The sequence below is a fragment of the Pristiophorus japonicus genome, chromosome 22 (genome assembly GCF_044704955.1).
Source record: "Pristiophorus japonicus isolate sPriJap1 chromosome 22, sPriJap1.hap1, whole genome shotgun sequence".
NCBI lineage: Eukaryota > Metazoa > Chordata > Chondrichthyes > Pristiophoridae > Pristiophorus > Pristiophorus japonicus.
In genome coordinates this window covers 45,957,089-45,984,123 of record NC_091998.1, presented here as the reverse complement: position 1 = coordinate 45,984,123, position 27,035 = coordinate 45,957,089, and the positions used below count along the sequence as shown (strand labels likewise).

The 27,035-nt window shown below is 47.2% G+C and overlaps 1 protein-coding gene across 1 annotated transcript in view; it reads left to right on the top strand.

The window, feature by feature from the left end:
* Positions 1-3,056: 3,056 nt before the first annotated feature.
* The window catches only part of LOC139234757 (alpha-1A adrenergic receptor-like), a 33,848-nt gene continuing 9,869 nt past the window's right edge, over positions 3,057-27,035 (top strand). Inside the window, exon 1 of the mRNA XM_070865444.1 lies at positions 3,057-3,969. Within this exon, the coding sequence (XP_070721545.1) occupies positions 3,057-3,969 (913 nt within the window). The remainder of the gene's footprint in view (positions 3,970-27,035) is intronic.

Here is a 27,035-nt window from a genome sequence, read left to right as displayed (position 1 = left end):
GCGCGACAGCTGCAGGAAAAATGCAGGGAGCAGCACCAGCCCTTATACATGGCCTTCTTCAACCTTACAAAGGTCTTTGACACTGTCAACCGCGAGGGTCTATGGAGCGTCCTCCTTCGTTTCGGATGCCCCCAAAAGTTCTTCAACATCCTCCGCCTGCTCCACGACGACATGCAGGCCGTGATCCTTGCCAACGGATCCATCACAGACCCAATCCACATCCGGACCGGGGTAAAACAGGGCTGAGTCATCGCTCCAACGCTCTTCTCAATCTTCCTCGCTGCCATGCTCCACCTCACAGTCAATAAGCTCCCCGCTGGAGTGGAACTAAACTACAGAACCAGTGGGAACCTGTTCAACCTGCGCCGTCTCCAGGCCGGGTCCAAGGTCACCCCAACCTCTGTCGTCGAGCTACAGTACGCGGATGACGCCTGCGTCTACGCATATTCAAAGGCTGAACTCCAGGACATAGTCAACGTATTTACTGAAGTGTACGAAAGCAAGGGCCTTATGCTAAACATCCGTAAGACAAAGGTCCTCCACCAACCTGTCCTCGTCGCACAGCAGGAAGGTGGCTCACCACCACCTTCTCAAGGGTAATTCGGAATGGCCAATAAATGCTGGCCTTGCCAGCAACGCCCACACCCCATGTACAAATTTTGCTCATCTGCCCTAACATCTTAATGCAACTGAACACAAGCAGCTTCAGGTATATGGGATCCATGCCATTTAAATGCCTGAAAGGGTGGTAGAGATTTTTTTTTTGAGACATTTTTTTTTAATGGAAGAGTCTGCCATTTGTAATTGAACAACAACTGGCAGGAATTAAATGCTCATTCTTGTTTTCAAATCTCTCCATGGCCTCGCCCCTCCCTACAACCCTACAACCCTCCCAGATCTCGGCGCTCCTCCAATTCTGGCCTCTTGCGCATCCCCAATTTTAATCGCTCCACCATCGGTGGCTGTGCCTTCAGCTGCCTGGGCCCCAAGCTCTGGAATTCCCTCCCTAAACCTTTCCATCTCTCTCTCTCCTCCTTTAAGAGGGAGCAGTGTGCGGTGGCCCGGCCTAGAAATTGGCGCGGTCCCAGCCTGTAAGACCATTAGCAGGCCGGGACCATTGGAAGGAACAGCGAGCGGCAGTATACCACTGCAGGGAGCAGCGCGTGCTGGTACAGGAGGGCGACGGCCGTGAAGCCAGGTCACTGATTGCAGTGCGGGCAGGCACAGCAGGAGGGGGCGAAGGAGCGGCAAGAGTCCGTAGAGGGAAGTGACCGGGGCCCAGGAGAGGCGTGAATCTGAGGCCCAGAAGAAGCGAGGGCCCAGGGGCAGCACGGGCCCAGCCCACACTGCGATATGTGCGCGCACTAGGTCCGTGCAGCAGAGCTGGTCTCCAGTCGTCTTGGTTAACCCTTGCCACTGGACCAAGACCTAGCTCTGTCAAGCCCGTGTGGTGGCTGGTGTGTAACGGTGTGTAACGGCCACCCCACGTTAAAAAAATCCACGCACAGGCATCTTCCACCCTTCGGGATGTAGTTCGGGATCCGGAATATTAAGTCCTTCATTGAAACACCTGTGAACTCATCCCTTTTTAGCGTGGAAGCAAGTCATCCTCGATACGAGGGATCACCTAATGATGACGATTAAGTGGCTCCTTAAAATCTACCTATTTGACTAAGCTTCTGGTCACCTGCCCTAATATCTCCTGGTTCGGTGTCAAAGTTTGTTTGAAAATCGCTCCTGTGAAATGCTGTGGGACGTTTTACTACATTAAAGGCGTTGTAAAACAACAAGTTTTTGTTCGAAGCCAGGTTAATAGCGCTCGCCTCAGGGCAGGCGAACCAAATTGAATGAGTTGGTGTGTCTGGGGACTCGGGGCATGAATCCAATCCATCACGACTGACGTGGAGCCACGCAGCAAATAGCTGGAGAGCAGATACACCTTCCCTGCTGAGATTATCTGGGTCCTCCTACAGTTATTGAATGCTAAACAGAGGGAGTTAGCTCAGCAATGATATTCTCTCTCTCTCTCTCTCTACTCCAAATCAAAGCACAGCCCTTGGGCAGTTTTCAGCTGTGCAGTTGCAACTATCTCTTGTCTGTGCCTCGGGGCAGTGTGTTTGCAAGTCTGGAGTCGTGCGAACTATAATCTCCTTGGAGGGAGGGAATTTTTACGTTATTTTAACACGCCTGCGATCTGTTGCCTGACAGCATCGGAGTTCTGATGCTCCAGCCGGATAGAATGTAAGTAACCAGTTCCTCGCACTCTGGATAAGGTGTGGACCCCGCGGATTTTAATCAACAAACTTGCAAAAAAAAAACAAGGCACAATTAATCTCTTCAATTTCTGACATTGTGAAGGGGCAGTTATAATTCGTAACTGCCAACTGCTCCCGACACAGCCATGGCCGTGACAGGTCTGGCGAGAATCCGTTCTGTCTTCTGATTCTCAAATTGGTTTTGCAAAAGTTAACCATTTCAAGCCCCCGCGCCCCCCGCTTTGCTTGCTTTGTGGAACAAACCCTCTGCTTGCTGCAAGAATATTGCAAGGTCTTCTCCTCTCTCCCACGCTCCTGTGAAGACTGCTGCCGTTTCCTACCAATGGGGTACCCAAATGCCCTGAATGGGCTTCTGCTGAACTGATCTGGGACTATTGGAAGGACAATGACTGGGAAATTTAACCGAAATTGACGGGTCGATGGGCGGAGGTGACATTGTCTTATTGTTGGAAGGGGATGCTTTCAGTCGAGGCTTTTAATTCAAGCTCTGCTGTTCATTCAACACCAATTCCTCTTTCAAGAAAGCAAAGTGCGATCCATTGACTCTTCTGCTCCCCACAGGATCTTTCCATTTGTTGCTGGGAGGCACAAGCTGGACACTGGACCTGGACATTTCCGTGCCAAGGCAGCCAGGAACCTCTTCGCCCACCCCAGAGTTAGCCCCGTTGAGAAGTCGGACAGGTCCCCAAGGCGAAGTATCAACGTGGAAAGTGGCTGGCACGTTTCAGGCACAGGCGGGAGCTCTCCCAATCTTCAAAGCTGGTGTGGGAGGCGACGAGGATGGGGTTCCTCGCTGAAAACAAGACGTCGGTGCTCATTGTGAACTGCTCAACCTGCAACCACCCCCTGAATCCCACCCGAGCTGTGGCGCTGGGCATCGCGCTGGGCTTCTTCATCCTCTCCGCCATTCTGGGCAACATCTTGGTGATACTGTCGGTGGCCTGCCACCGGCACCTCCAGACGGTCACCAACTATTTCATCATCAACCTGGCCGTGGCCGACCTGTTGCTGAGCGGTACTGTGCTGCCCTTCTCGGCCACCTTGGAGATCCTGGGCCACTGGGCCTTCGGCCGGGTCTTCTGCAACATCTGGGCGGCCATGGACGTGCTCTGTTCCACCGCTTCCATCATGAGCCTGTGCGTGATCTCCATCGACCGCTACATCGGGGTCAGCTACCCATTGAGGCACCCCGGCATCATGACCGAGAGGAGGGGGCTGCTGACCCTGGTGGCCGTCTGGATGCTGGCCCTGGTCATCTCGGTGGGGCCGCTCTTCGGCTGGAAGGAGCCCCCGCCACCAGACGAGACGGTCTGCAAGGTCACCGAGGAGCCAGGCTACGTCCTCTTCTCCGCCTGCGGCTCCTTCTACGTGCCGCTCGCCATCATCCTGGTCATGTACTGCCGGGTCTACATCGTGGCCAAGCGGGAGACCAGGAGCCTGAAGGCCGGCAAGAAGAGGGAGCGGCTGCAGGCCGAAGAGGTGACGCTGCGCATCCACCGCAGGAACGCCCCGGCGCAGAGCTCGCCCAGGCTGGGCGATCACAACGCCAAGAACAAGGGCACACTGCTCAGGACGCACTTCTCGGTCCTCCTGCTCAGGTTCTCCCGCGAGAAAAAAGCCGCCAAGACACTGGGGATAGTAGTGGGAGGTTTCATACTCTGCTGGCTCCCGTTCTTTGTGGTTCTCCCACTAGGTAAGGACCAATTCCGGGCATGGGCTCAGGTCTGTAGCTTGCTGGGTAGTTGGGTAAATATTGAGGCTGATCTATTTTTTTCTTTAAATATAAAAAAAATGTAAGACTTGCATTTATATAGCGCCTTTCACGACCACTGGATGTCTCAAAGTGCATTACAGCCAATCAAGTACTTTTGGAGTGTTGTATTACCATTGCAAGCAGTAGAGGTCACTGCACATGTCTCCAAAGTAACCTTGGGAGGCTATGACAATGTGTCCAAACACCCTTGTTGTTATCAGATAACGTATCTGTATCTAGTGCATAAATCAATTGCCAGCCACCTTCATAAGAGGGTTGATATCCATGACCTCACTAGATCTAGGACAGGGAAAGTAGGACTTGCATTTATATAGCACCTTTCACGACCACCGGACGTCTCAAAGCGCCTTACAGCCAATGAAGTACTTTTTGGAGTGTAGTCACAGTTGTAATGTAGGAAATACAGCAGCCAAAATTGCACGCAGCAAGCTCCCACAAACAGCAATGTGATAATGACCAGATAATCAGGTTTTTTGTTATGTTGATTGAGGGGTAAATTTTGGCCAGGACACCTGGGAGAACTCCCTTGCTCCTCGCCAAATTAGTGCCATGGGATTTTTTTACGTCAGACAGGGCCTCGGTTTAATATCTCATCTGAAAGTGCAACGCTCCCTCAGCACTGCACTGGGAGTGTCAGCCTAAATTATATGCTCAAGTTCGTGGAGTGGGACTTGAACACACAACCTTCTGACTCAGAGGCGAGGGTGCTGCCTCCTGAGGCACAGCTGACACAGTGGAGGGAGGTAGAAAGCATTCAATATTTATAACAGTTTTAAAATGGTGATCTGTTGTTTGCATTATTCCAGGGGCAAATTGAGAAGATGGGTCGGCAGCCTGATCTAGTTATTGTTGTGAGGCACCAGAAGACACAATAGGGCCACTTAAAAAATATCCAGGCACAATTTAAACACATGGGTTTGTAATATTGTATTAAAAAGGAGCATCTAAAGGCGTTAGAAAACTTCAGTATGGTAGAAATTAGCAATTGACTTGTTAAAATTCCCAAAACAGACCCAGACAACTGAAAGTATCAGACATAGAAACAGAGAATGCTGGAAATCTCAGCGGGTCAGGCAGCATCTGTGGAGAGAGAAACAGAGTTAACGTTTCGGGTCAACGGCCCTTCGTCAGAACTGGCGAATGTTCGAAAAGAGCACGTTCTTAATCACTGAAAGGGGGAGGGGAAGAAAGAACAAAAGGGAAGGTCTGTGATAGGGTGGAAGGCAGGAGAGATTAGAGAGGCAAAAGGGATGTTGGGCCGAATTGAAATGGTAATGGCAGGAGTTAGAAAAAGGTTAATCTGGATAGGGTGTGAATGGCGTAGTAATGACCAGCTGCCATTGGAGACAAAGAGAAAAGAGAGAAGAAAGATAAAAAAAAAACATAAGATGGGGGGGGAGGGAGGGAGAAGGAGCCAAAGATGACCATGCTCTGAAATTGTTCAACTCAATGTTGAGTCCAGAAGGCTGTAAAGTGCCTAAACAAAAGATGAGGTGCTGTTCCTCGAGCTTGCGTTGAGCTTCATTGGAACAGTGTAGGAGACCGAAGACAGAGGTGTCAGAGTGGGAGTGGAGCGGGGAATTAAAGTGACAGGTGACCGGAAGCTCAGGGTCACACTTACGGACTGAATGGAGATGTTCAGCAAAGCGGTCGCCCAATCTACACTCGGTCTCCCCAGTGTAGAGGAGACCACATCGTAAGCAGTGAATACAGTACACTAAATTGAAAGAAGTACAAGTAAATCGCTGTTTCACCTGGGAGGCGTATTTGGGGCCCTGGATACTGGGAAGGGAGGAGGTAAAAAGGCAGGATACATTACATTATATCAGATATACATAGGATATGTTACATTATATAGGATATACATAGGATACATTACATTATATCGGATATACATAGGATATGTTACATTATATAGGATATACATAGGACACATTAGATTATATAGGATATACATAGGATATGTTACATTATATAGGATATACATAAGATATGTTACATTATATAGGATATACATAGGATATGTTACATTATATAGGACATACATGGGACACATTAGATTATGTAGGATATACATAGGATACGTTACATTATATAGGATATACGGCACAGAAACAGGCCATTCGGCCCAACCAGTCCATGCCCCACTCGAGCCTCCTCCCGTCTTTCCTCATCTAAATCTATCAGCATAACCCTCTATTCCCTTCTCCCTCATATGCTTGTCTAGCCTCCCCTTAAATGCATCGATACTATTCGCCTCAACCACTCCCTGTGGCAGCGAGTTCCACATTCTCACCACTCTCTGAATTCCCATTGGATTTCTTGGTGACTATCTTATATTGATGGCCTCTACTTTTGCTCTTCCTCACAAGTGGAAACATTCTCTCTGTATCCACTCGATCAGAACCTTCCATAATTTTAAAGACCTCTATTACGTCACCCTTCAGCTTTTTTTCCAAGAGAAAAGAGACCCAGCCTGTTCATCCTTTCCTGATATGTATACCCTCACATTTCTGGTATCATCCTTGTAAATCTTCTCTGCACTGTCTCCAGTGCCTCTATATCCTTTTTATATTATGGCGAGCAGAACTGTGCGCAGTACTCCAAGGGTGGTCTAACCACGGTTAGTGGAGTTCAGTCTGAAAGGATGTTTCCAGCTCTTAGTTTTTTTATTTATTTGACTTGGTCACTGAGAAGTTGAAAAAAGATGGCATTTTTAAAATTAATAAATCAATGTCAAGGGAGACATCCAAAGTGGAAGCAGCACCAAGGTTGGAAGAATAGCGGGCCGGGTAAATTAGTGGTACATTAGGGTAAATTAGTGTGAAAAGAAAGAAAGACTTGCATTTATATAGTGCCTTTCACAACCACCGGATGTCCCAAAGCGCTTTACAGCCAATGAAGTACTTTTAAAGTATAGTCGCTGTTGTAATGTGGGAAATGCAGCAGCCAATTTGTGCACAGCAAGCTCCCACAAACAGCAATGTGATAATGACCAGATAATCTGTTTTTCATGATGTTGATTGAGAGATAAATTGTGGCCAGGACACCGGGGATAACTCCCCTGCTCTTCTTTGAACTAGATCCACTTTTACATCCACTTGAGAGAGTAGACAGGGACTCTTATGTCTTGAATAAAGAGTCAGGCCAGATACTGCAAGCTCAAAGTAAGGTGTGACCGTAGTCCTTTATGACAGATCTCAGAGTGCCTCTCCAGCCTGTGAGGCCTCCTTATATACAGGTGCTCCCAAGGGATCCCACAATCCAGGGGATAAGCCCTCTGGTGGTTAGACATGGTGTTTACAGGTTTACATACATAACAGACTCGGTTTAACATCTCATCCAAAAGACAGCACCTCAGCACTGCACTGGGAGTGTCAGCCTAGATTTATGTGCTCAGGTCCCTGGAGTGGGACTTGAACCCACAACCTTCTGACTCAAAGGTAAGAGTGCTGCCCATTGAGCTACAGCAGAGGGAGGTAGAAAGCACCCAATATTTATAACAGTTTTAAAATGGTGGTATGCTATTTGCATTATTCCAAGGGCACATTGGGAAGATGGGTCAGCAGCCTGATCTAATTATTGCTGTGAGGCACCAGAAGACATAACAGGGCCACTTAAAAAATATCCAGGCATCATTTAAACACATGGGTTTGTAATATTGTGTTGAAAACTAGCATCTAAAGACGTTGGAAAACTTCAGATGGTAGAAATTAGCAATTGACTTATTAAAATGCACCATCTCAAAAACAAAATACAAACTGAATGGTTAGTAAAAGGGAAGGGAAGACATGGGGCGCTAAGGATTTCAACAGTTTGGAGATTCTGGGAAAGAATGAGTTCGAGTAGGAGGTAGCGTAGGAGTCGATTGCAGTAGTGTGCGGAGACAGAGCGAGCACAGTCGTGTAGCTGAGGCCAGGTGACTGATTGGAGCGTGGGCAGCTACAGCAGGAACGGCGAGGTCGGGGCGAAGGAGCGGCGAGAGGTTGTAGAGGGATGTGATCGGGGCCCAGGAGAGGTGGAAGGTTCGGGGCTCAGCAGAGGCGAGGGCCCGGGGGCAGCACGGGCCCAGCCCACACTGCGATATGTGCGCGCACTAGGTCCGTGCAGCAGAGCTGGTCTCCAGTCGTCCTGGTTAACCCTTGCCACTGGACCAAGACCTAGCTCTGTCAAGTCCGTGTGGTGGCTGGGGTGCAATGGTCACCCCACGTTAAAAAAATCCACGCACAGACATCTTCCACCCTTCACGATGTAGTTCAGGATCTGAAATATTAGGTCCTTCATTGAAACACCTGTGATCTTTTTGGCATGGAGGCAAGTGATCCTCGGCTCGCCTATGATGATGATGTAGTTGAGGCCAAAATGGCAGAAAATGAGCGGAGGGAGCGCGGCTGAGGGTGAGTGTCCCGGGGGTCGGACTGTGGGGAAAGTGCGGGGCCCAGAATGGGAACATTTCCTCCAGCCCTGGGAGTGTTTGATGGGACAGTGTAGAAGGAGCTTTACTCTGTATCTAACCCGTGCTGTACCTGCCCTGGGAGTGTTTAATGGGACAGTGCAGAGGGAGCTTTACTCTGTATCTAACCCCTTGTACCTGTCCTGGGAGTGTTTGATGGGACAGTGCAGAGGGAGCTTTACTCTGTATTAACCTCTAGTGGGCCACCCCGACCTGTGTGAGAACAGCACCGCAGGTCGGGGCTATAGAGCTGGAGCGCCGGGCCCTAGAACACCATGGGCGGAGGTGCGGCGAATGAGGGTACGGGGCCCAGAAGAGCCGAGGGCCCAGGGGCAGCACGGGCCAACCCACACTGCCATATGTGTACGCACTAGGTCTGTGCAGCAGAGCAGGTCTCCAGTCATCCTGGTTAATCCTTGCCACTGGATAAAGACCTAGCTCTGTCAAGCCCGTGTGGTGGCTGGTGTGCAACGGTCACCACACGTTAAAAAAATCCATAGGCATCTTTCACCCCCTCAATTGGAGTTCAGGATCTGAAACATCAGGTCCTTCATCGAAACATCTCTGAACTTCCATGGAAGCAAGTCACCCTCGTTCGAGGGACCGCCTATGATGATGATGATGTCGTTGAGGCCAATCAGGAACAAGAGGGGAAAGTGCAAAACAGCAGTGGGGTGTGAGAGGAAACAGTTTGAGGATAGAGGAGTGGAATTTCATAATCAGAAAATGAAAGTTGGACTGACTGAAGCAGTGAGGTAAAGAAAGCTGCAGATAAAGTTCGGCAGTGCAGAACGGCTGACTAATTGTACATTGAAGCAACTAATGGGTTTAGTAATCTGGAACGCAAAGCATCTGCTGTAGTAAAGTGCATTTCATCTTCATTCAGAAAAAGAACACATTCAAATGCTTTTGAATAGAAGGATGTGGGCACACTTCCCCCTGAGTGTGAATATTATTGAAAGGCACACCAGTAGATTGTGTTCATGGAGATTTCATTTCTACAACTGCCGAGTTTCGGTGCATCCTGAATGGGACTTTTCAGGATTATTGTGGCTTTCTTGAGCGTCACATGGGGTGGGAAGAGGACATACAAAGGTAAAATGAGTTTTTAATGCAACCTCAGTAATGCAGCCACGGAAAGGGCAGAGTGGATATTACTGAACCCTCAGCGAATGAGAGCTATTATGAAGATTAGCTTGACAAATTGGGGCTTTTTTCATTGGAACGGAGCAAGGTAAGAGGAGGAATGAATTGCAATTTTGTAAATGGTACAAGATGCTGAAAGGGTGAAAGACAGGTTGATCAATCAGTGATACAATTAGCAACAAGGATCGTCACAGTAAGCAAAGGGGGAGTTAGAATTGATTATTTTCCATGTAGTTCTTAGATCTTGTAAAGCTTCAGAAGCTGTGCATTGAAGCAAGGATGACATCATTTAAAAGGGAATTGGATAGGTTCTTAGAAAGGAAAAATATGAAAGGACGTGGGTTTAGAGTAGATGGCTCCAAGTGAAGAAATACTACTGGCACAGGCACAATAGGTCAGGTGTTATATTTTGGATTTTATTTTTTAAAAAGACTTGCAAAAAGAGTAGGATAGAAGACTAGGTAAATCAGGCTGGAAAGATTAGTTGAAAGAAAGACTTGCATTTCCATAGTGCCTTTCACAACCTCAGGACGTCCCAAATCTCTTTACAGCCAAGGACGTACTTTTTGAAGTGTAGTCACTGTTGCAATGTACAAAATTATAAGGGGCGTAGATAGAGTGGATAGGAAGGACCTATTTCCCGTAGCAGAGGAGTCAATAACCAAGGGGCATAGATTTAAAATAGTTAGTAGAAGGATTAGAGGGGAGATGAGGGAAAAAAATGTCACCCAGAGGAGGGTGGAACTCACGGCCTGAAGGGGTGGGAGAGGCAGAAACCCTCACCACATTTAAAAAATATGGGATGTGCACCTGAAGTGCCGTAACCTGCAGGGCTACGGACCGAGTGCTTGAAGGTGGGATTAGGCTGGGTAGCTCTTTTTCGACCGGCACGGACTTGATGGGCTGAATGGACTCCTTTTGTATCATAATTTTTCTAGGATTCTATGAAACACGGCAGCCAGCAAGCTCCCACAAACAGCAATGTGATAATGACCAGATCATCTGTTTTAGTGATGTTGATTGAGGGATAAATATTGGCCCAGGACACTGAGGAGAACTCCCCTGCTCTTCTTTGAAGCAGTGCCACAGGATCTTTTACATCCACCTGAGAGGGCAGACGGGGCCTCGGTTTAACGTCTCATCCGAAAGACGGCACCCCCGACAGTGTGGCACTCCCTCAGCACTGCACTGGGAGTGTCAACCTGGATTTATGTGCTCAAGTCTCTGGAGTGGGACTCAAATCCACAACCTTCTGACTCAGAGGCGAGTGTGCTGCCCACTGAGCCACAGTTCATGCAAGGGCTTGAAAAATTGGGGCACTTATCATTGGAAGAGAGTTAGTGCTGTTAGCAATGATCAACATTTCCAAACATTGAATGTTATATTATGGCAAGCTGTTAGCCCCTCCCACCAGAATTTTTGACTGCGGGCAGAAATGGGTGGATATTCATTGGAATGAGGTCCTACAATAAATTGTGCCCCTACAAGCCACCCCCACCCCTCACTTTCACTGAGTTTTACTAAAGTGAACAGGGAACGTGTAGGAAATTGATTTAAAACTCGTGACCGATGGCTGGGAAAGTGTGCAAGGCATATTGAGGAAGGACTATTTGCAGTAAAACTGGGAACATCTTGAAAGAAAAAAAAGACTTGGATTTCCACAGCGCCAGACGGCACAATGAAGTATTTTTGGAGTGTAGTCACTGTTGTAATGTGGGAAACGCGGCAGCCAATTTGTGCATAAGCAAACTCCAACAAACAGCAATGTGACAATGACCAGATAATCTTTCTTTAGTTATGTTGATTGAGGGATAAATATTGGCCAGGACACCGGGAATAATTCCCCTGCTCTTCTTCGAAATAGTGTCATGCGATCTTGTACATCCACCTGAGAGGGCAGACGGGGCCTCGGTTTAATGTTTCATCCGAAAGATGGCACCTCCGACAGTGCAGCGCTCCCTCAGCACTGCACCGGGAGTGTCAGCCTGGATTTATGTGCTCAAGTCCCTGGAGTTGGACTTGAACCCACAACCTTCTGACTCCGAGGCGAGAGTGCGAGCCACGGCTGAACAAGCTGCCGGGTATAAATAATTGTTTTATCTAATTGTAGATTGTTGATATGCCGGTGGGGTGAGATGAAGAGGGGTGGGAGAAGGCTCGTGTGGAGCATAAATACCGGCACGGACCTGATGGGCCGAATGGCCTGTTTCTCTAATATATTCTACGAGTAAAAAACTGATTATCTTCAGATCCTGGCCTTGTCACAATTCCTGTTTGACTTCTGTAAAATAGTTTCCATAACCTCCAAACCCAATTAAAATATTTACAAAGAGTAAGAGTTACTGAATTACACGTAATAGTGGTTTGAGCTTAATCTGTGACCAGAATAGAGAGGCAGATACTTAAAAACAATTAAATGAATGCTTCTTTCACTTTCCAGTGGGAATAACACCCCAATTAAGACTGCAAACTTTCAGGTTTGAAGGGCTGATCAGACTGGAGCACTTTTCTGTGATCAACACATTGAATTTGGATCCAGTGGCCGCCGTAAACATTGCGGCGCTCGTCGGGAAGAAAGGCCTTAACACCTATCTTTCTGGCGGCACCGAATTTCAGCCCCATCAAGTTTTCTTCCCTGAAAAACATTAGTGAGCCAGTTGGGTTTTTACGACAATCCAACCACTTCAAGGTGCATTTACTGATACCAGCTTTTTATTTCCAGATTTTTTTTAAGTAAATTCAAATGATCAAGCTGCTTTGGTGAGATTCGAACACAGCAGCCAATTTGCGCACAGCAAGCTCCCAAAAGCAGCAATGGGATAATGAGCAGATAATTTGTTTTTAGTGATGGTTAATTATTGGCCAGGACATCAGGGATAACTCTCTTTCTCTTCTTTGATAATAGTGCAATGGGATCTTTTACATCCACCTGAGAAAGTAGACAGGGCCTCAGCTTAACATCTCATTTGAAAGACAGCACCCCCTCAGTGCTGCAATGGGAGTGTCAGCCTAGATCTATGTACTCAAGTCCCTGGAGTGGGACTTGAACTCACAACCTTCTGACTTAGAGGCAAGAGTGCTATCCATAGAGCCACAGCTGACTCTTTTGAAGCCTCTTTGCACTACATGTTGGTTGCTCTTGCTGTAAACTTCCTGCCAATATTGGTAAATTGTTTTCACGAGTGTGAACCTGCGTCCGACTGTCGTGGTTTAATTTGCAGTCTGTGTTTACCTTGCCGTTGCTATCTTAACTACCCAATCGTGTTTTGGGATTTTATTTTTGTGCATTTTACCACAGAAAGGATTTGCGTTAAAAACACCAGCAACACCAGCACGGGCCCAGCCCACACTGCGATATGTGTGCGCACTAGGTCCATGCAGCAGAGCAGGTCTCCAGCTATCCTGGTTAATCCCTGCCAATGGACTAAGTCCTAGCTCTGTCAAGCCCGTGTGGTGGCTGGTGTGCAACGGCCACCACACGTTAAAAAAATCCACCCACAGGCATCTTCCACCCTTCAGTTGGAGTTCAGGACCTGGAATATTAGGTCCTTCATTGAAACACCTGTGAACTCATCCTTTTTTGGCCTGGAAACAAGTCATCCTCGTTTCGAGGGACTGCCTATGGGTTGTTAAAAGCAGAGCGTATCAACTAAGTTTACCAAAAAGGTCTACGTTGATTGGTAGTTTAAAATGCTAATGAACTGGTCCCCAGGGATTAAAATTCTTAGCAATTGTTAGACAGTCTCGGCGATCAAAAAAGCACCTCGCCCAATCAACTGAAACGTCTTTAATCCCCTTCCTGGTTACGGACAGAGACTGGGATACACAGGGAAGAGAGCTGTAAAGCTACAAGGGTGGTCAGGTTGGTTACAGAGAATGCGGAGAGGGCTGCCGTGGAGGCAAAGAGATACGCACTGCTGGCGGCTGGCTAGAAGCCACCACGTTGAAGTGCAGCACGAGAACCCACTGGTGTCAGGTAACATGGCATGTGCATTAAACTGTGTCCAATTGCAATTGCCGTTCTGGACGTTCACCTCATTGCGCAATAAAATAGCTGCTCGATTTGCATCAAGCCTCACCTCACCAAGTGTTCATTAGGTCTGCCTTGGGAGAGATTTAAGTGCACATTCCAAAGACAAGAATATATGCTTCAAGTTACAAGGGCACATCACTGGGCTTCCATGATCATGTCAGTAGCTGGAAGGCAGAGTAATGCCACGCCTATAAAAAAATAAGATGCGCAGACTGCTTATAGCAGAGACTGATGTCACTGGAACTGAGAAGGTATCTATGACAGCCCTGAATAAGATCATAGAAAATAGGTGTAGAAGTAAGCCATTCGGCCCTTCGAGCCTGCACCACCATTCAATAAGATCATGGCTGATCAGAGATTAATCGTTTCCTTCAAAGCTGAATATCCCAGGCTGTTTCCTCTGGCTGGAAAGTCTAGAACTAAAGGGTCATGTTCTCAGGATAAGGGGTCAGCCATTTAAGACTGAGATGAGGAGAAATTTCTTCACTCAGAGTTTTGTGAATCTTTGGAATTCTCTACCCCAGAGGGCTGTGGATGCTCAGTCGTTGTATATATTCAAGACAGAGATCGATAGATTTTTTGGGCACCAAGGGAATCAAAGGATATGGGAATTGGACAGGAAAGTGGAGTTGAGGTCGAAGTTCAGCCAGGATCTTAGTGAATGGCGGAGCAGGCTCGAGGGGCCGAATGGCCGACTCCTGCTCCTATTATATTCTTCAGTTTCTCACTTCCTTCATTATAACCCAGCCCCCAGCATTTATTGCCCATCCCTATTGGCCCTCGAGAAGATGGTGGTGAGCCACCTTCTTGAACCGCTGCCGTCTGTTTTAAGTTGTGTATTGAAGGAGGAAAGTGAGGTAGAGAGGTGGAGAGGTTTAGGCAGGGAGTTCCTGAGCTTGGGGCCCAGGCAACAGAAGGCACAGCGATTATAATCAGGGATGCTCAAGAAGGCAGAATTAGAGGAGTGCAGACATCTCGGGGGTTTGTGGGGCTGGAGATTAGTACAGTATAGTATAGTATTAGGCAGTCCCTCGTATCGAAGATGACCTGCTTCAACACCAAAACGGGATGAGTTCACAGGTGTTTCAATGAGGGACCTGACATTCGAAGTCCCAAACTACATCCTGAAGGGTGGAAGATGCCTGTGCATGGATTCTTTTAACGTGGAGTTGCCGCTGCACACCAGCCACTACACCAGCTTGACAGAGCTAGGTCTTGGTCCAGTGGCAAGGGTTAACCAAGACGACTGGAGACCAAGCTCTGCTGCATGGGCCTAGTGCGCACACATACTCCTACTATCCATAGATTGTAGTGTGGGCTGGCCCATGCTGCCCCTGGGCCCTCGCCTCTCCTGGGCCTCGATCACGACGCTCACTGCTCCTCCACTCCGATCAAAAATGGAGCAGTCAGAAACAGGACATCAATTCGTCTCCTCTTATCTTGGAGACATCAAATATTAACACTGTTATTTGAAATATCAAAATAGTAAACTCCAGCCTAGTTGAAGGGTTATTAACATCAACAAAAACAAACGCCAACTAACAGCATGAACACAGTTCATTAGGATATGAATAACAACAGCAAAAACAGCAGAATCCAAACCCTGCAGTCACTTGTGGACTCGCTGGTGTCTCAGCAGGGTGGATGACCGAGTGAATCCCTCCCCACACTTTGAGCAGGTGAACGGCCTCTCCCCAGTGTGGACTCGCTGGTGTCTCAGCAGGGTGGATGACCGAGTGAATCCCTCCCCATACTTTGAGCAGGTGAACGGCCTCTCCCCAGTGTGGACTCGCTGGTGTACCCAGCAGGTTGGATGAGGTAGTGAATCGCTTCCCACACTCAGAACAGGGAGGGGCGAGTCTATTAATAAAACAAGGATGAGAATTTTGAAATCGAGGCATTGTTTAACTGGGAGCCAATGTAGATCAGCGAGCACAGGGGGTGATGGGTGAGCGGGACTTGGTGCGAGTTAGGACACGGCCAGCTGAGTTTGGGATCACCTCCAGTTTACGTATCAGTGCAGTATCAGACATACGTGATTGGGCAGTCACAGTAGCAATGCTTTTGAATTGGGGAGCATATAGTTTCCATGGCTCTGTTTCCCTTCATCACCTCAGCATCCCGATATAGTTCCTGTTGGGCAAGGGGGCCAAGAATTAGATTACTGTCCGTCCTCATCTTGTATTTATCTTGTGAAAAACAATGTTGGCAAACTGAAGTCTGATGTTCATGATGGTCTTATTACTAGCTGCAAAATCCTTCACTTTGGGGAAATCAGCATAGTAAGGTACACATAGTAAGGTACAGCAAGTAATTAGGAAGGCAAATGGAATGTTGGCCTTTAGTGCAAGGGGGATAGAGTAGAAAAGCAGAGAAGTCCTGCTACAACAGTACAGGGTATTGGTGAAACCACACCTGGAGTACTGCGTACAATTTTGGTCTCTGTATTTAAGGAGGGATATGCTTGCATTGGAGGCAGTTCAGAGAAGGTTCACGAGTTTGATTCCTGAGATGAAGGGGTTGTCTTATGAAGAAAGGTTGAGCAGGTTGGGTCTATATTCATTGGAGTTCAGAAGAATGAGAGGTGATCTTATTGAAATGTATAAGATTCTGAGGGGGCTCGACAGAGTAGATGCAGAGAGGATGTTTCCCCTCGTGGGGGAATCTAGAACTAGGGGGCATCGTTTCAGAATATGGGGTCGCCCACTTAAAACGGAAATGAGGAGGAATTTCTTCTCTGAGTATTGTGAATCTTTGGAATCCTCTGCCCCGGAGAACTGTGGAGGTTGGGTTATTGATTATATTTAAGATGGAGATAGACAGATTTTTGAGCGATAAGGGAATAAAAGGTTATGGGGAGCGGACAGGGAAGTGGAGCTGAGGCCAAGATCAGATCAGCCAGGATTTTATTGAATGGCGAAGCAAGCTCGAGGGGCCAAATGGCCGACTCCTGCTCCTATTTCTTGTGTTCTTGCAAACGCTGCATCTCACCACCCAATAGCAACAGCAGGAGCATCCGTTAATACAGTGTACACTGATAAAACGACCTTGAAGTCAGGAACGTGCCATCACCAATGAATCAACCGTGAGTCCCCACTCGTAATTGAGATGCAGCTTATCTCTAGAGTTATGATCAGCAACAGTTGTGGCGCAATAACCGGCATGTATTGCAATCATTTGGAGAGCTGAATGGCTGGTAATAAAAACATTAATAACAACATTGGTTTACAAGGTTGGTCTGGCACATCTGGATATAAGCACAGACAGCGAGCAAGATTTAGAGCAAGATAAATAAGATATGACAGGTTTGCGTGATTAGTTTCTGGAGTATCTGCGCTTGTTTTGAACTCGTTACTTCCAGGACCATCCATGATGAATGTTGCAAACAAATCAAGAAGAGAATCGTGACACAGGTCTCTTTCAGAAGAACTTCCTAACACTGTTACTGGGTTATAGAAAAATCAGAAGATTCCAATTCAAAAAGGCTCACTTTCTGGAGTTGATGAAGGACAGAGTGAAGGATAATAAGTGCAGTGTATGAAGTGGGTTTAACCCTTCCCAATGATATTTTTAGGGCAGGTCATTAACATGTTTCCATCGGTTCTGTCTGTACTATTTTAACACACCTCAACTTAGTTAATGGGCGCATTAAAATAGCAAAGACAGGGCCTTGTACAAATACATCAATGGTCCCACAAAAAGTAACACAGAGGAAATTGAGACCAAAACTAGCTGTTGATGAATTGGCTGGGAGCGAGCCCTTGGTGCAGGGGTAGCATACATGCCTCTGGGCCAGGGGGTGCAAGGGCTCAAACCCCACTCCAGACAGTCCTGGCGAGTGGAGTTGGAACTCTGGCTTTCAATTCTGGGTTGAAACTTGTGTCCAGTGGGTGGGTGGCCCCCCCCTCCCCTCTCCCCCTCATTATATGGGCTGTGGAAGTCCATAAAACCCTCCTGCTGCATGGCACTGACCACCCTATTAGCTGGTATAAAGGTGGTTATTCTGCCCTCCTGAGCATCCCTGATTATACTCTATCAACCATTGGTGGCCGTGCCTTGTGTTGCCTGGGCCCCAAGCTCTGGAACTCCCTGCCGAAACCTCTCTGCCTCCCTTTCTTCTTCAACACACTCCTTAAAACCTACCTCTTTGACCAAGCTTTTGGTCACCTGCGCTAATTTCTACTTACGCTGCTCGGAGTCAAATTTTTATCTCATAATACACCTTGGGACGTTTCACTACGTTAAAGGTGCTATATAAATACAAGTTGTTGTTGTTAATGCCATGACGTGGCCAGTCAGACTGTTAATCAGCCTGCGAATCCTTCCACTACTTCATACTATTCCCCAAAGGGAACACAAAAGACACAAAAAGAAAGATGAATTGAATACTGCAGCAACTTGCATTTATATAGCACCTTTTAAGTAGGTGACTAAAAGCTTGGTCTAAGCGGTAAGATTTAAAGAAGGTCTCAAAGGAAGAGGGAGGCGGAACGACGGAGAGATTTACAGAGGGAATTCCAGAGCTAGGGCCAATACGGCTGAAGGCACGGCCGCCAATGGTGGGGTGAAGGGCGTGTGGGATGCAAGAGTCCAGATTTGGAGGAGCACAGAGTTCTCGGAGGATTGTGTGGCTGGAGGAACTTATAGAAATATGGAGGGGCGAGGCCATGGAGGGATTGGAATACGAGGATGAGAATTTTAAAATTGAGGCTTTCGAGGACCGGGAGCTAACGTGGGGGAACGAGCACAGATCGGATGGGTGGGCAGGACTTGGTGCGGGATAGGATAGAAAGAAAGAAGTACTTGGATTTTTAGCGTGTCTTTCATGAACTTAGGATGTCCCAAAAGCACTTTTCAGCCAATGAAGTACTTCTGGAGTGTAGAAAACTGTTGTAATGTAGAAAACGCGGCAGTCAATTTGCGCACAGCAAGCTCCCACAAACAGCAACTTGATAATGACCGGATAATCTGTTTTTTTTTGTTATGTTGAATGGGGGGGGGGGATAAATATTTGTCAGGGCACCGGAGAGAACTCCCCTGTTCTTCTTCGAAATAGCACCGTGGGATATTTCATGTCCACTTGAGAAAGCAGACGAGGCCTCGGTTTAACATCTCATTCAAAAGACGACATCTCTGACAGTGCAGCGCTCCTTCAGTACTGCACTGGAGTGTCAGCCTAGATTCTTGTGCTTAAGTCTCTGTGAGTGGGACTTAAACCTACAACCTTCTGACCCAGAGGGTGAGGGTACTACCCACTGAGCCACAGTAGAGACTCTGCAGCACTTGTATGCAAGAAATGCCTGCTTTGTCTGTAGTGTTTTCCGATATTAAAAGAGGCAGTTTGTTGAACAATGAAATACTCCCCACAGAGTTTCACTTTCCCTTCAATTAAGGAGAAAGGAGTTTGACTTCTTCATATCCTGGTTGTGTTTTTTTTGTATCACACTAATTTAACAGATAGCTCATTCTCGGTCCAACAGAAGATGTAATTAGAACTGGATACTGCGAGGGAACCATTATGCATTTAATTAGAACATAGAGCGCAATGCTTTCATTGTACTCGTCAGCAAGCTTCTCGGTGCATTGTAATTTTGTGCTTCTTACATCCATCATATAACAAAGCAGATTCAGACTGGTCATAACTAACCTACTTACACAATGCAGCGAAAACATCAAAAGGCTCCAATTTGCACGGTGGAATAAATGATTTTGATTTTACTTTTTTTTTTAACTGCCTCTTGGACACAAGACAACATTTATTGAAGATAATTCAGTTGAAGCAAAATCAATAGTCCTTATCGATCCTTGTTCTAGAGTTTTTTGAGGATGTAACTAGTAGAGTGGACAAGGGAGAACCAGTGGATGTGGTGTATTTGGACTTTCAAAAGGCTTTTGACAAGGTCTCACACAAGAGATTAGTGTGAAAAATTAAGGCACGTGGTATTGGGGGTAATGTATCGACGTGGATAGAGAACTGGTTGGCAGACAGGAAGCAGAGAATCAGGATAAACGGGTCCTTTTCAGAATGGCAGGCAGTGACTAGTGGGGTGCTGCAAGGTTCAGTGCTGGGACCCCAGCTCTTTACAATATACATTAATGATTTAGACAAAGGAATTGAATATAATATCTCCAAGTTTGCAGATGACACTAAGCTGGGTGGCAGTGTGAATTGTGAGGAGGATGCTAAGAGGCTGCAGGGTGACTTGGACAGGTTAGGTGAGTGGGCAAATGCATGGCAGATGCAGTATAATGTAGATAAATGTGAGGTTATCCACTTTGGTGGTAAAAACAGGAAGGCAGATTATTATCTGAATGGTGACAGATTACTAAAAGGGGAGGTGCAACGAGACCTGGGTGTCATGGTACATCAGTCATTGAAGGTAGGCATGCAGGTACAGCAGGCAGTAAAGAAAGCAAATGGCATGCTGGCCTTCATAGCGCGAGGAATTGAGTATAGGAGCAGGGAGGTCTTATTGCAGTTGTACAGGGCCTTGGTGAGACCACACCTTGAGTACTGTGTGCAGTTTTGGTCTCCTAATCTGAGGAAGGATGTGCTTGCTATTGAGGGAGTGCAGCGAAGGTTCACCAGACTAATTCCCGGGATGGCAGGACTGACGTATGAAGAAAGACTGGATCAGCTATGCTTATACTCACTGGAATTTAGAAGAATGAGAGGGGATCTCATAGAAACATATGACGGGACTGGACAGGTTAGATGCAGGAAGAATGTTCCCGATGTTGGGGAGATCCAGAATCAGGGGTCACAGTCTAAGGATAAAGGGTAAGCCATTTAGGACTGAGATGAGGAGAATCTTTTTCACTCAGAGAATTGTGAACCTGTGGAATTCTCGACCACAGAAAGTTGTTGAGTCCAGTTCGTTGGATATATTCAAAAGGGAGTTAGATGTGGCCCTTACGGCTAAAGGGATCAAGAGATATGGAGAAAAGGCGGGAGTGGGGTACTGAAGTTGCATGATCAGCCATGATCATATTGAATGGCGGTGCAGACTCGAAGGGCCGAATGGCCTGCTCCTGCACCTATTTTCTATGTTTCTATGTTTCTATGATCCAAGTTCATCGGTAACTTTTTATTGCAAAGGGGATAGAGTACAAAAGCAGAGAAGTCCTGCTGCAACTGTACAGGGTATTGGTCTCCGTATTTAAGGAAGGATATACTTGCATTGGAGGCTGTTCAGAGAAGGTTCACCTGGTTGATTCCGGAGATGAGGGAGTTGACTTATGAAGATAGGTTAAGTAGGTTGGGCCTATACACACTGAAGTTCAGAAGAATGAGAGGTGATCTTATCGATACATATAAGATAATGAGGGGGCTTGACAAGGTGGATGCAGAGAGGATATTTGCACATAGAGGAAACTAAAACTGGGAGACATAGTCTCAGAATAAGGGGCCACCCATTTAAAACTGAGTTGAGGAGTAATTTCTTCTCTCAGAGGGTTGTAAATCTATGGAATTCTCTGCCCCAGAGAGCTTTGGAAGCTGGGTCAGTGAATTAAGTGGAGATAGACAGATTTTTGAGCGATAAGGGAGTAAAGGGTTAAGGGAAGCAGGCAGGGAAATGGAGCTGAATCCATGATCAGATCAGCCATGATTTTATTGAATGGTGGAGCAGGCTCGAGGGGCCAAACAGTCAGAGCTAAGGGCCTGCCGGGTTCTGCATCAAATGCAGTGTGTCACGCATAGTGTCACTGGGAGATCCGAGAAGCAGTTGAAAAGTTAGTTCTTGTGATTATGTCGGCTCCTCCCCATTACTGGGAGCTCTTTGCGTTGGCAATCTCAATATCACCGTACAAAGAGGGAGGGGGACTATCACTTAACCCCACTACCCTGCACAAACTAATCCCAGGCCACTTTTCACACCTCTGCTTATAGTTTCCTGGACAGGGATACAGTGACAAGGTTCGGGATGGGGGAACAGCACATTTTTCTCAATCGTAATTAGATTTTTTTGATTCATATTTTGTTATACAGATGGGTAATTGTTAAAGGCATACTGAACAGAGATGTCAATGACAATACTCAAAGCCTCCCTGATACAGTGCAACATCCCCACTGACACCTGGGAGTCCCTGGCCAAAGACCGCCCTTAGTGGAGGAAGTGCATCTGGGAGGGCACTGAGCACCTCAAGTCTCGTCGCCGAGAGCATGCAGAAATCAAGCGCAGGCAGCGGAAGGAGCGTGCGGCAAACCAGTCCCACCCTCCCTTACCCTCAACCACTGTCTGTCCCACCTGTGACAGGGACTGTGGTTCTCGTATTGGACTGTTCAGCCACCTAAGGACTCACTTTTAGAGTGGAAGCAAGTCTTCCTTGGTTCCGAGAGACTGCCTATGATGATGATGATGCAATAACCAATCAAACTTAACTTCCTTTCATGTGATTGATGCATTAAAATTTAAGGGTACGCTGGCATAGTAGTTATCTCACGGGACTAGTAATCCAGAGGCCGAATGATCCAGAGATGTAAGCTCAAATCCCACCATGGCAGCTGGAGAATTTAAATTCAGTTAATTAAATAAATCTGAAATAAAAAGCTCTCGTCAGTAATGTAACGACAGGATTGTTCTAAAAATCAATCTGGTTCACTCATGTCTTTTAGGTAAGGTTAGAGTTAGGGCCTAACCCTAAATGTCTTTACCCAGATCAGCAGCAATGTGGCTAACATAACTGCCCCCTGAAATAGCCCCTCAATTGTTTCAAGAAGGCAACTCACCACCACCTTCTCAAGGGCAATTAGGGAAGGACAATAAATGCTGGCCATGCCAGCGATGCCCACATCCAGCGTATTAATTTTGGATATTAAAGGAATCAAGGGATTATGGCGATGTTGCGGGAAGGTGGAGCTGAGGTAGATGATCATCCATGATCTCATTGAATGGCAGCAGGCTCGAGGAGCCGAATGGCCTCTTCCTGCTCCTATTCCTTATGTCCTTATATTATGTTCTTTTCATCGCTAGTACATCAAATGAACACATTCTTAATGGCCTACCTCATTGGAGCCATTTTACCACACGTTTTATTGCATGTTTAATAATATTCTTTACCTCTGCTTCCCCTGGGTAGTGCGTTCAAGTTCTTTGGCAAGATAAGCACAAGGAATAGGTCGACATTACCTTCACGTGCAAGCGTAGGTCTGCTTTCCCTCAAATTCACAGTCACTGATCCCGCAGGAGTTCAATTGAAGGTTGGCTACTCCTTGCTGTCTGCAGGTACTTGAAGGTTGTCCATTAAAGGCATTGACTTCCCATCACCCCCTCCAACTCATCCAATGCTCCATCACATCCATCCATCCTATCGCACCAACTCCCCAACCCATTCCAACACCATCCCATTCCATCCTATCCCACTCCCCCATCCCATTCCGTCCTATCCCACTCCCCCCATCCCATTCCGTCCTATCCCACTCCTCCCATCCCTCATCTCATCGCTCCATCATTCCATCCTCTCTCACTCCCCCATCCCAAAACCATCCCATTCCATCCTATCCCAATCTACCCATCCCCATCCCATTGCTCCATCCCACTCCGTCCTCCTATCCCAACACCCCCACCCGCCACACCCCCTCATCTCTATTGTCCCAACCCATCCCAATGCTCCATTCCATTTCATCATCCTATCCCACCGCCCCCATCCCATCCCATCCCATTTCAACCCTCACTTCTCCCAAACTCATGAGTTTGGCTACTGGTGCAACCCCCCACCCCTCCCCACCCTCCCCTTCTCCTTCCTTTTGTCTCTTTGTCCCTTTGATGGCAGCCAGGCCATCAACCATTTAGGCCCCATGTTCTGGAATTCCCTCGGTAAACCCCGGCTCCATGACCAAGCTTTCGCTCACCCCTCCCCCTCTCCTCAGTATCTATCTTGGACCGACTACACCTCCGTGAAGGACTTTTGGGATGTTCTTCTACTTAACGCTACATAAATACAAGATGCTGTGGTCAGATGTTACTCCCATTAGTGATGACACTGTGTAAACATTGCTTCAGTATGGGAGTGCAGGCTAGTCAGAGCTAAAATTACTTGTGGCGAAGCATAAATGAATACCAGAATTCCCTTGGCATTGCTTATACAATATCTTGGTGCTTGGGGCACGGTTTATGACGTTTGTAGCAGGCTGCTCCGGGATCCTGGATGGCCAACCATCCCAGCCCTACTCCCTCTGCTGTCATCACTCAATCCTAAGGGCGCTCTCTCAATCCCTAATACTCCCATTACAATTTGCTGATGTAGTACGTTACAACCCCCACACATGGCCACTTTCTACTGTTGACACTGCAATCTGATCAGCCCAATAAGCAATCAGAAGGCAAGTCAGGAGCTGTACAACCATACAGCCCAATACCTCTCATTATGTGGATTGGTTACACTGAGACCCAAATATAGCACATCATTAAAAAGGCTATTATAATCATCATTCGCTGCTGAAGCCCCCATCCATGCCTTTGTTACCTCCAGACTTGAATATTCCAACGTAGTCCTGGCTGGCCTCCCACATTCTACCCTACGTAAACTTGAGGTCATCCAAAACTCAACAGCCCGTGTCCTAACTCGCACCAATCCCGCTCACCCATCACCCCTGTGCTCGCTGACCTACATTGGCTCCCGGTTAAACAGCACCTCGCTTTCAAAATTCTCATCCTTGTTTTCAAATCCCTCCACGTCCTCGCCTCTCCCTATCTCTGTAATCTCCTCCAGTCCCACAATCCTCCGAGATGTCTGCGCTCCTCTAATTCTGCCTTCTTAAGCCTCCCGGATTATAATCGCTCAACCATTGATGGCCATGCCTTTTGTTGTCTGGGCCCTAAGCTCTGGAACTCCCTCTCTAAACCGCTCCGTCTCTCTCCTCCTTTAAGACGCCCCTTAAAACCTACCTCTTTGACCAAACGTTTGGTCACCTGGGCTAATTTCTCCTTATGTGGCTCGGTGTCAAATTTTTTGCCTTATAATACTCTGGTTAAGCGCCTTGGGACATGTTACTACGTCGTTGTTATTGTTAGTTGACAGGGAAAAGGCCTCCTGTCTCAAAGTCAATCAAGTCACGTGTCAGTCAACTTTAGGGGGATATAATGCTCTCCTCCCCCTCCCCCCCAAATGTTGACGTTCCAGGTTCAACTAGTTTTAATTAGTATGACCGATAGGCTATAGAGGGTGCAGATTTAAGGTGATTGGTAAAAGACCCAAGGCAAAATGAGGAAAGCATAACTCGTTGGACTAATTGGATTGCTGTACCAAACACACGATGGGCTGAATTGCCTCCTCCGGCTGCCCTGGGAAACAGAGAGGAAGAAAATAAAAATAAAGAAGTGGGATGGGGGGGTGGTGGGGGGAGAGTTTTTATTAAAATTGAAAGTGAGAAAAGGGAACAAAATTTGGCCAGAGATTATGGTCTGAAATTGTTGAACTCGAACACCTCCGTTCAGTCAGTAAGCGTGATCTCGAGCTTCCGGTCGCCTGTCACTTTAATTCCCCACTCCACTCCCTCCTCAACATCTCCGTCCTCGGCCTCGTCCACTGTTCCAATGAAGCTCTACGCAAGCTCGAGAAACTGCACCTCATCTTTCGTTTAGGCACTTTACAGCCTTCTGGACTCAACATTGAGTTCAACAATTTCAGACCGTAATCTCTGCCCACATTTTGTTCCCATTCCTCGTTTTCAATATTAACGAAAACTCCCCTCTCTCCCCCCCATCTCCCCCCCGCCCCCCCCCCCCCCCCCACCTTCTTTATTTTTATTTTCTTCCTCTCAGTTTCCCAGGGCAGCCGGTAATTATTCCGTCATTCACACCCTATCTAGACTCATCTTTTGTTTCCTAACTTGTCCCATTACCATCACATTTCGGCCCATCGTCCCCTTTGTCTCTCAAATCTCTCCTGCCTACCACCCAATCACAGACCTTCCCTTTTGTTCTGTCCTCCCCTCCCTCTTTCAGGGCCCCCTTGCACTTCCTTGCGAATCTGTTACACCTCAAACTATTGCCAGTTCTGACAAAGAGTCACAGACCCGAAACGTTAACTCTGTTTCCCTCTCCACAGATGTTGCTGGACCTGCTGAGAGTATCAGCATTTTCTGTTTTTTATTATGGCAAAGACTGATGTTTGCCAAGCATTACGTGTCCCGTCACACGACTGAGATGTGTGTTTCCCATCATATTGTATGTACATTTTCACTGTTGCTGAACAGACGATCTTGAAATACCATTTAAAAAAACTCAAAATACAAAAAATATGATAAACTGCAGCATCCCTTCTATAAAACCGAACAATATTCTTAAAGTGTGGAGGCCATTACATTTTCATTTGAATCCCATTATGTTTCAAGCTCAGTCGGGCCTTTGCGAAATGTTGCTCGATTTCAAACATTTTGAAAAGAAAGCTACCAATAGAATTTTTGAAGCACACAGCAGAGTTTTGATGTGGATCCATTTGCTCTCATTCTACGTCAGCCTACAATGGCGTGAGTATCACGTGTAGCGAGTTGGTCTTACCGCAGATGAAGGGTCCTCAGCCAGCTAGGGAATGGAAGACCAGCAGGAAGAGCAGTGCAAGGAAGGTAGTGCAGGGGTCCCCTGCGGTCATCCCCCTGCAAAACAGATAGACTGCTTTGAGTACTATTGAGGGGGATGACTCATCAGGGGAGGGCAGCAGCAGCCAAGTTCATGGCACCGTGGCTGGCTCTGTTGCGCAGGAGGGCAGGAAAAAGAGTGGGAGAGTGATAGTGATAGGGGATTCAATTGTAAGGGGAATAGATAGGCGTTTCTGCGGCCGCAACCGAGACTCCGGGATGGTATGTTGCCTCCCTGGTGCAAGGGTCAAGGATGTCTCGGAGCAGGTGCAAGACATTCTAAAAAGGGAGGGAGAACAGCCAGTTGTCGTGGTGCACATTGGTACCAACGACATAGGTAAAAAAAGGGATGAGGTCCTCCAAGACAAATTTAAGCAGCTAGGAGCTAAATTAAAAAGTAGGACCTCAAAAGTAGTAACCTCGGGATTGCTACCAGTGCCACATGCTAGTCAGAGTAGGAATCGCAGGATAGCACAGATGAATACGTGGCTTGAGCAGTGGTGCAGCAGGGAGAGATTCAAATTCCTGGGGCATTGGAACCGGTTCTGGGGGAGGTGGGACCAGTACAAACCGGACGGTCTGCACCTGGGCAGGACCGGAACCAATGTCCTAGGGGGAGTGTTTGCTCGTGCTGTTGGGGAGGAGTTAAACTAATATGGCAGGGGGATGGGAACCAATGCAGGGAGACAGAGGGAAACAAAAAGGAGACAAAAGCAAAAGACAGAAAAGAGATGAGTAAAAGTGGAGGGCAGAGAAACCTAAGGCAAAAAACA